This window comes from Gopherus evgoodei, chromosome 1, assembly GCF_007399415.2.
Source record: "Gopherus evgoodei ecotype Sinaloan lineage chromosome 1, rGopEvg1_v1.p, whole genome shotgun sequence".
NCBI lineage: Eukaryota > Metazoa > Chordata > Testudines > Testudinidae > Gopherus > Gopherus evgoodei.
The window spans coordinates 37,559,279-37,570,027 of record NC_044322.1 but is presented as its reverse complement, the minus strand read 5'-3'; the positions used below and the strand labels follow the sequence as shown (position 1 = coordinate 37,570,027).

The 10,749-nt window shown below is 38.6% G+C and overlaps 1 protein-coding gene across 1 annotated transcript in view; it reads right to left on the bottom strand.

Annotated features, from left to right (window-relative positions):
* Window positions 1-5,840: 5,840 nt before the first annotated feature.
* FGF9 (fibroblast growth factor 9) overlaps window positions 5,841-10,749 on the bottom strand; it is a 31,422-nt gene continuing 26,513 nt past the window's right edge. The window contains exon 3 of the mRNA XM_030561992.1: window positions 5,841-9,123. Coding sequence (XP_030417852.1) covers window positions 8,878-9,123 — 246 coding nt within the window. The 3' untranslated portion in view covers window positions 5,841-8,877. The remainder of the gene's footprint in view (window positions 9,124-10,749) is intronic.

Here is a 10,749-nt window from a genome sequence, read left to right as displayed (position 1 = left end):
GGAATATTGGTTGTGCTGAGATGTAACTGAGTCAGTAAACTACACCAGCGCGCTTTCAAAGATCCAAAAGCACATTCTACCACCATTCTGCACTTGCTCAGCCTATAGTTGAACTGCTCCTTACTACTGTCCAGGCTGCCTGTGTATGGCTTCATTAGCCATGGCATTAATGGGTAGGCTGGGTCCCCAAGGATAACTACAGGCATTTCAACATCCCCAACAGTAATTTTCTGGTCTGGGAAGTAAGTCCCTTCTTGTAGCTGTTCAAACAGTCCAGAGTTCCTGAAGATGAGAGCATCATGCACCTTTCCCGGCCATCCCACATTGATGTTGGTGAAACATTCCTTGTGATCCATCAGTGCTTGCAGAACCATGGAAAAGTACCCCTTGGGGTTTATGTACTGGCTGCCCCGGTGTTCTGGGGACAAGATAGGGATATGTGTTCCATCTATTGCCCCGCCGCAGTTAGGGAACCCCAGTGCATTAAAGTCATCCACAATGGTCTGCACATTTCCCAAAGTCACTATCCTTGATAGCAGCTTGTCAATGATTGCATTGGCTACTTGCAGCATAGCAGCCCCCACAGTAGATTTGCCCACCCCAAATTGATTCTCTTCTGACCAGTAGTAGTTGGGCGCTGCAAGCTTCCATGGTGCTATGGCCACTTGCTTCTCAACTGTGAAGGCTGCTCTCATTTTGGTGTCTTTGCACTTCAGGGCAGAGGACAGCAAGTCACAAAGTTTCATGAAAGTGGCCCTACACATAAGAAAGTTTCACAGCCACTGGGAATCATCCCAGACCTGCAACATTATGCAGTCCCACCAGTCTGTGCTTGTTTCCCGGGCCCAGAATTGGCGTTCCACAGCATGAACCTGGCCCAATGCCACCATGATCTCCCAATCACCACATGCCATGCTTCTAGGAACATCTGTGTCCGTGTCCTCATCAGTATAGTAATCAAACTGTCATCGCTTCCTCGCCCAGTTTTCCAGGTACTGCATGTATTGCTGAATAACGCGCGAGGTATTTACAATGGTCAAAACTGCAGTGGAGATCTGAGCAGGCTCTATGCTTGCCGCGCTATGGGGCCTGCACAGGTAATCCTGGAAAAAGGGCACAAAACGTAGGAGAGCTGTTTGGTTCAAGATGGCCAATAAAAGGCAGGAAGTGGTTGCCTTCTGTAGCATCTGCCATAGCTTTCACAGAAGGACGAGCAAGTGACGACAAACACCGAGAAACACCCATGAGAATGTTTTTGCCCCATCGTGCACTGGGAGCTTAACCCAGAATTCCAGTGGGCAGCGGGGACTGAGGGAACTGTGGGATAGCTACCCACAGTGCACCGCTCCGACATTCAATGCTAGCCTCAGTACTGTGGACGCACTCCGCCGAATTCATGTGCTTTAGTGAGGACACACAACACCGAATGTATAAAATCGATTCCAAAATTTCGAATAGAATAATCTGCGTACTGTAGATGTACTCTTAGGCTCACATGCCATCGTTTGCTTTCAGAGTTCTCTATTGAAATACAGCTCTGTACAATTAATCAATACTGTCAAAACCGTTGGGAGGCATTTCTCAGAAAATGACCTCACTTCTGTGGAGAGCCACTGCAATACCATGAATAGGCATGAAAGAAAGGGAATTCCTGGTTCAGGATTATCTTGTCTTCTCTAAGAAATAAAATCCCATCATCATTTCATTGATTATACTGAATTTCTCTATTTTAATTTTCCCCGCAGATAAGATTTTGCTACAAATGTCTTTATAAGAACAAGTTCTCCACAGCATTCTTCTCTGCCTCCATCCTGCTAAGCATTGCTAAAAATCAGCACAGACATGCAATGGTCCAATTGTTCCACAGGAACTCCTCTTACTCACCCACTACCCTCATTATTATAAAAACAGGCCTGTGTACATGTAGTTCTGGTCAGGTTTTGCATTCCAGACCTGATCCAGACAGGTCAACTGAAAGAATCCCATTGACCTAAGTGATGATAGAAGCCCCAAAGTCGTTTGGCCCTTGGTCTGTAAAGCAAAAACCCATAGTGTGAGCTTGATCTTTTTGGTGTTTTTTGAAATGTAAAACAGACCAGTTATTCATTATTAGAAAGATCAGCTATTAAACACACAATGAGGAATCATTATAACCTCGCTAACACATAGGGCTTAAATTCAGCTGGAGCCATCTGGAGTGGATCTCCGGTAAATATTTTCAAACCCATGGGAGCCCCAGCACGTTCCACTGGGCTGAAGCCCCAAACCCTGGCACCTCCCTGCAGCTGAAGGCTGGGGCCCTGAATGGGGTTGGGGCATGGGGGCCTCCAGGAAATAGTCTCTGAGACCTTAAGCCCAGCTCACACACACTAGTTAGCTTCACAATAATGTCCATCTCCACTACAGAATGATAAGGGGACATAATGAAAAGAGAGTTGCTTCCAGATTGTATTCATGTAATCTAAATTTTCCAGGGAACCCAGGACCAGCTCTTCCCTGCACATGCTGAAGTATGCCCCTGTTAACCCAGCGCCTTTCCTTGCTAACTCTTCTTCCTTTGTTCTCAGAAGCAACCTATCTGGCCCTTTTTCAGAAGGAAGTTTCTTGTATAGCTGAGTAGCATCCTCTGAGGGACTTTACCTAGCTCCAATGGAAGTTTCATCCATGCTCTCCGCTGAGTACAGGAATTGAGAAAACTGAGAAAGCCTCTAGGCTCCTCATGGAGAAATATTTTTGTAGCAAATGAACCATGCCCAATTTTATTAAGCACTGAGGTCTCAGTACACCTGTGTAATGACTGAATCTGATCTGAAGACTACATTTCTGCCAACAATCCCATTTTTCATCAGGAAACAATCTGGTGCTCTAGCTGCATGTTGGCCCACAAACTACTGTGTATTGCCCTGCATCTAGTCATGTTTTAGTTGGTGCATTACAAATAACAAGGCTTGAATTTATTAAGTTTCCATCCAAGAGTAACTTGATTAATTTTTTTTAAAGCTGCATGTTCAAGTAATACAAAAACAGAGGGGAGGAGGGCCAGTTTGATGTACATTTGTTTTACTCCTCTTAACTTTATTTTTTCCCTTTCTTTTTGTTTTGGCATGGCCACCCAAAGTTTGCCCAGCAGAGGGTCTTACAGGCAGCCTGCTGGGGCAGAAGGACTCTGCCTACTTGGCCTAAAAATACTGTAGTTGCTCTAATGTTCGGGCCAGAGGCATGGCTCACAGAGAATACAAGTCCCAGCATACAGTGCTGCATCTTGAGCTGAATAGCTTATCTATAGTTTGTTTTAAAGAGCTGGGAGGCTGCAGGCTGCATTTAACCTCTTCTGAACTAGACTTAAACAAAATAAAGTAAAAGGTTATGCAATTTTTTTTTATAAAAGTAAGCAGTGTTGCAAGATATACCCAAGTGTTAGCATGGTAATTTGTTTATGAAAGGTCATGAAATGTTGCAACAATTCCCAAACTATACAAGAGTTATTGTGGTAGGAAGTTTTACTGAAAGAAAAAATAAAGGCCAGGGTGGAGTGGCAAGGAGGGGAACCACTCATTAGTGTCTTCACAGTAAAACCATATGAAAATTAGTACAGCCAAGGAGGACAATAACGTAGAACTGGCTACAACTGAGTCACAGTGTGCAGAGTACCAACCTACAGTACAATTTGAAAAAAAGAAGTAGGAGTTGGGTAAGAGAAAAAAAACACAAAATAAAGAAGTAAGCAAGGAAGAACACAGCTTCAAGGAGAGCTGGTAGAGAGAGGTTCAGGGCACTCCTTCAATATTTAGAACCATCCTCGAAACAATGTTTATCAGCAATTGCCTGTGTAGCTACAGAAAGCCTACGCGTTAGTGAATGCCCTTTTTAAGAAGATGCATGAACGATAACTCTTGAGAAATGCTCTCTTTTCGTAGATGTATTGCCTCCATTAATAGGACATATATATAAGACTGTGTTTTGAAGGATGGAAGTGATTTATGGGTCATGTTTTGCGCATCACCTCAATTTGATGGTCTGTGATTTCTCAAGCAAACATAAAAACATGAAACACTGACAAGTGAATTCACTTCTAAGCTTCTTTCAATAGCTCATTCATAGTCACACCTCATAAGACTGCACACAAAAAAATAATTTCCCTCTACCCCAGCAAAGAGTTTTGAAAGAGGTGAAATTCTTCTTTTTACTAAGCAATATACAACTAATTATTACTTTATTGCAATGAAAACAAGATAGGATATGTGTGAGTGTAAGAGGGAGCAAGAGATACCTATTTAGTAGCATCTTATAGAAAGACTGTGTACTCTTATTCTTCAGAACCATTTCAGGAGATCTCATTCATGATCAGCCCCAACATGAAACATGAAAGAATAAATAAATGTTGTTGCCTCACATGTGCTGGCTACAGTGAGACAGGACATTCATACAAGGTACATCAGCAGATCAGAGTACTACATCCTTTGCAATACATACAGATCCTTTCACCTCTCCAAAGATGAGGTGTTGGATTTTCTGAATCCTTCAGTGGGAGATTAAAACAAATAATGCACCTCAAAAATGATGAGCGGGGGAAAAAAAGAACACTGATCTGCAAGGATCAAGGCCAGGTAAAGGAAAATGCACAAAAGCTATTTAAAAAAAATACACAAGCACCAAAAAAGGTAACAAGATTGGATTTACACAGTATGATGCAAATGAGACATAATCATCACAGTCCAGGTTCCATCCTCAAGTTTTCCTCTCACTAAAAACAAACACATTTTCTACTCTGATCAAAATCTGTGGCCAATGCAGGATTGATCTGAACTGCAATGACAAAGTGTAGCCAGGACAACATGTACTGTTACTTCTTTGTTTTTGACTAATTTTCTTCTCATGTCTTTGATGAGTGAAGACAAAATAATCCTATATTCTAAATATTAAATTAATTAGCAGTGCCACAACCACTGCATTCACATCCACTCAGAGTATGAAGGAAATGGACTCCCTGAAGAACACAAGTGTATGGTGAAGGAACAGATGTTGCTGGCATATCTTCCCCTGCATCCTGCTATGTTCTGTTTATAGAGGAAACCTAAAGACTATCTTAGAGGAGTACTTCATATTGTCATCTCTCACCAACCTGTGTTTTTATTAAACACACTTTTACCCCCATTCAGAGACCCCATTGTTAATGCTCACTCTTTCTCCAATGATCTCTGCCTTTTCCCCTTCCCCATCTCCACACACTTTATACCCAGTCATCAAACAAAAATGTACTTTTCCTCTAAGTAAAAGAGTGGGTAAAATTCCACTCCGATTGGTAACAATGGAAGACTTTTTTTTTTCTGAAATTTGTCTTCTTACCCTCTGCACCTTTCTTCTTTGCCAAGCCTTCCACCCACTCTTTGCTATTTTTTGAATACTGCTGGTCACATAGCAGGCTTAGATCAGAACCAAGAGATGCATCCAACTAAATTTGGATCTTAACACATTTTTTCCATACTGACTGCCCAATAGGTTACAGGTTTACTTGCAGTGAAATCCCCAAAACAACTCCTGTCAGAAAGAAATTTTTCCCCATATCCCAAATTAGCAAAAAGATATATACGTTCATGATTTTGCTCTGTGTGGAATTTTCTCACGTCTCCTGTAAGAGCTAGCAGAAATATTATTAAACGCCATAATTACATATATGCACAGTTGTAAGAAACAATTCTAATGGAACATCAAGTAAATAATGCCAATTTTCAAAATTCTATAACCATATATTTATACAAATTACATAATTCTGTACGTATTTACACACAATTACAGATTATCAAGTAAATAACACCAATTTTTTTCAGATTTTTCTCCAAGTGAATTTTAGTGCTCAAAAAAGGTGCCAGACTGACAGCACTAGAAAATGAAGACTTCTCTTTGTCCACAGCACAGGAACAGCAGTAGTGCAAGCTTCCCCACTTTGCCCCATCAATTATCTTCACACTTGATTTAGAAGGATCACGTGAGGAATGGAAGGGCATTTGAGTCTCCATGCCCATTTAGTCCCTGGCAAGGGTGCTAACTGGCACCCATGTAATAGTGGTTTTGTTATGTGAACCTCGCTCCATTAGAAAACAAACATTTTACATAAGTGACTGAACAAACTTTTGTTCACTACTTGACATGAGCTGAACCTGAGAAGAAAGGCTCTGTGGCCCACTGCCAATCCCCGGACAGTTCAGTCTCACAATAATGCCTATGTTAAATTCCATATTTCTATATTTACATAAATTCAGTATTTACACACCATTATGGGTTACTTGAGTAAATTGGTTACATTTTATTGTATCGACTGCCATAAACGCATAAAACATTTTTTCTTGGTTTTTAATCCTTTCTTTAAAAAAATACAAAAAATAAATTAAATAAAAACATGTTAAGTGATATAAATGGTCTGACTATGACTAAAAACCCAAGGAAACTCAATGTTAAGACTCAGACTGTGGTCTCAACTCATGACATTTTCAACTTTTGTCATGAATGTCTTACGTTAGTGGATTTAGTGTACATTCAGTTATAATCCACCTTTTTGCAGTTCAATTAAGTTAACCTCTAATGTTGAATGATGAACCTGGTATGCCCTGGAAACTCATTCCTCCATTTTGACCAGATAGGTTTTTAATACCTTCTGCTCAAATGATTCAGTGTTCTGTCAACCTGCATCCAGACTCCCTGCCTGTTTCAGCAACAGTGAAGAGGGTTAAAAATAAACAAATGAATGATCTGATAAGCTATTATAAAATGCTGTAAATTCTTAAACGAGAACATAGTCCCTACACAAATAAACAAACAGGCAATGCCTAACTATATCTTAAATCAACTACGTTAATTTAGATAACTTTAGCATTCAAAAACAATTATTATAAAATGCCACATTTTTATTTGATTTAGTTTACTAGTGGTGTGAGTCAAGACACAGTCTCTGCTACCTATTATACCTGGGAGCACAGAAAAGTCATGTGTCAATGACATTAAGCCATATGCTGTTCCATAATAGATTTAAGTTTCAAATTACATAGTTTTATACCACATAGACAATTATGCATCAGAGCAAAAAAAGGATTAATAATCAAAAGTGAGTTAGAAATGATAAGTATGGCTACTGCAAAATATGTCTATGATCACGGTCAGTCTCTGTATGCAGTCGGCTAGGAATATTAAGGCCATATCTCTCTCCCAGTGAATTCAGTGGCAAAGTGAAGTAAGGTCAAAACTTAAGTAATACAAAAATTATAAATTCCATTTTGTTAAATATGCTAACAATTTTGCTCCTTTTTCCTCAGACTATTGTGAAAAATAGTCTCTTTCCTAACAAGAAGTTCCAGAATTATTACCAGTAACAATATATGTTTATGTGCTTAACATAAAATGATACAAAATCCATATAAAGTATATTACATATTGTAATCTCATTTATAGTTTATGAATATTTGAAGGTAACTTCAGGGAAAAAAAACAAGTATAATACTTTCCCCCTCATTGTCATTACTGATAGAGATTTATTAGTTTCATTTTGCAAGTTTGACTTTAAGAAGGGTGCTAATATCATGTATTATGACAGTTCACACTGAAAGCAATTTTCCATAAAAGATGTTACAATGACCCCTATGGAACTTGTATAATTTCATAGCAGATAGTCAAGTGCACAAATAAATATGTTTACAAGAGAGATCTTGTTACCTGGTTCTTGCCCTCTTAAACCATTCTGTGCTATCTGTGATAATCTTAATTAGTACAACCGTTTATATTAGTTATGTTGTTTCTGGTGTTCTGCTTAAAAAAAGCATATTTATCATTTAGCTTTGGTATAATCTGCAATAGGTTTTAACAAGTAGAGTATATACCAACCCCTATATTTTCCACTACTGAAGTTTACAATGATGGAATAAGTCACTTTATCAGAGAGGAAATATTACAAACACAGAATAAAAGTTGAAGACCCAGTTTTATCTTTAATCCTCTTGGGGTAAGCTATGAAACAAGCAGTCAGAAGAGTGAATACTCAGTGTCATGAGTGGTGTGCATACTTTTACAATAATATGGGCACAGAATAGATTGTCACCTTTAGTACATTAGGGTCACTAGATTGTTTTTGTATCCATGCACCTTTTATATTTACTTGCATGAATTTACCACAGGTTCATAGTGGCCTTGGCCATTTTAATGCTTACAGAGCCTAAAACTTCCAAAATGCCTATCTGGCCTGTACATATTTCATTAAAAATAAACTCTCTATAATAAATAAATATATAAAATAAATAAAATGTTGCCTTTGGAATTTCTATAAATAAATTTAACTTTTTAGTTTTTCACTAAGAGGTCTTTGCTTTAAACTCAAGGGGACAATACCCCGAGAGCAGTTAACTGAAAAGTCTCTTGTTTAAGTAAGACTGCACCCTCCATGCCTTTGTAAATACAGCGTACACTTGAGCAGGCCGCCAGCCAAAAATCCTGATGAATCAAAGTATGGCAGCTATGCTGATATATGATGAAGTACAACTGATCAAAAATTTAAAAGCGTGTCTATTTCCCAGCATGCATCAGTCCTTTTTCCTCTTTGCTTCTGCTTCTTTTTTTCTCTTTCATTCTCTCTCACTCTCTCTCACACACACTCTTTTCTCTCTCTCATAATAAATCAAGCAAGTGGGCATAGGCTGTCCTCCAGGAGGAGAAACCTTTAAGTGCAGAACAAAATCAGCATGTTCCATCCAAGCCTCCATCATACATTATGCATGCGACAAAGTTTGGCAACAGTGGAGCTGATGTGATGGCACAGCTAATCAATAAGAACCCACCGCATTAAACCTTTATAGTGGTTACTTTTTAAGGGCTCAAGTGAAGGAATTGTCTTTGTCAACTTTGGCTTAAAATATCCTTATATAGTTCAGGTACTTTCTCAGGGTCCACGGGTCTAGGTAAAAAATGTGTAAATTTTTGATGCCGTTTAGTCCTAGTCCCTTCTCTTGGAGTCCCATCTTTATTTAATGCAACATAATATCGTCTTCCAGTGTCCACATGTTTATATAGATTTGATGAATATGTATTATACCAGTTTTCTTCAAACTGTTCTCTGAATACGCACTCCTGGGTTAATTTTTCCTGAGAAGACAAAAGAAAAAGAGGTAAGAAACCAGTATTAAAAATAACTAACTTTCTATCCATTTAATACATGTATTACCATATTTAAAGGAAACATTACAAGATTATCTTTACTTCTCGATACCAGTGACTCATTGCAAGTACAGTGAAATGTGCTAGATAACAATTCCTAATGTCAACTATAGCAAAGATGCAACAGAGCTCTGTTATTTCTATGTGTTGCCTAAAGCAATCACAACTTAGACAACGGTGTGTGAAAGCTAAAAAGCTCTTTCAATAACCTGTTTTAAAAAACAATAAAAATAGCAATGCTTTCACTACCACTCATTCTAGAGAGAAAAGCAGCTCACAGCCAGGTGATGTTAATGGACTTTTTATCTTAAAAATCTTTTTTTTTTTTTTTTTTTTTATGCAAAGGTTTTGAATTGTGAGATACAACAAAAGGAAAACAGAATTCTTTTGTGGGTTTCAAATATAATGTAATGCCTTAAAATCCAAGTGAGTTTGTTCCAAAGAGTAATCGAAATATTGAATTGAAAGAAATACTATTTGAATATCTGTTACTTGGCTTATTAAAACAGAATTTAGGGTCTGACCAATTTGCTAAGCGATAATTCTTCACAGAGGTATGAAGGACACCTAGGTTTGTCTTTTGTTCCCTTTGCACCTGATCCTCCTGTCCTCAGCCTAGGCATAACTCACATGGGCAACAAAGCAAAAACTCCAGGATTTTGTCCTTCAAAGGCTAAAGTAAGCAGAGCTGTAGAGCCAACGAATTCAAAATTGAGGGCCCCTGCTCAACACACATTGTGGCACAGAGTTATCAAGCCCCTGAGAGAGCCTCATATCAGAACACAAGACCTATAGAGTGAGGGAAAGAACTTAAGAGAAAGTGAAGAAGAGCCTTTGATCTCTATAACATGCAAAGAACTCTGAGCCCCCAAGAAGAAAAAAGAATTTAGAGCCACTTTTTGCCCTAGATTCATATGCCCAGTTGTCAGTTAAATGAATAGAAGGGAAACCTATCTATCGGCCAAATTCTGTTTTCAGCTGTAACACCAGTGGAATCACTCAGATTATTCTGGGTTTATACCACATAAGACTGAGACTAGAATTAGGTCCTAGGGGACAGATCCTCAACTGTTGTAAATCAGCATAGTTCCATTGACTTTAACTCAAGCTCTGGCCTTAATTATTATAGAACTCCAATCACTGTAATATTTTGCACAAATGATGATAATGCTTTGTATGTTACATGCATTTATTACCGTAAATCAGAAGATCTCCAAGCGCTTTGCAGACATTAACAAATTAAACCTTAAAAAATACACCTGTACAATAGGTATTACATTTTTACAGATAAGGAAACAAAAACAGAGTGACATAAGTGAAATGACTTGTCCAACGTCACAAAGGAAATCTGTGACAAAGACAGGAATAGAATCCTGATTCTCAGCTCTGGTCTTTAAGCACATGACCATCCTCTCCCACATGTGTGCATCCTAGATCACAATTTGTAGGCAACTTTTTAAGATGGTTGTATTTATCTTTTTTTTAAGTATCAGAGAGGTAGCCATGTTAGTCTGGATCTGTAAAATCAGCAGAGAGTCCTGTGGCACCATACAG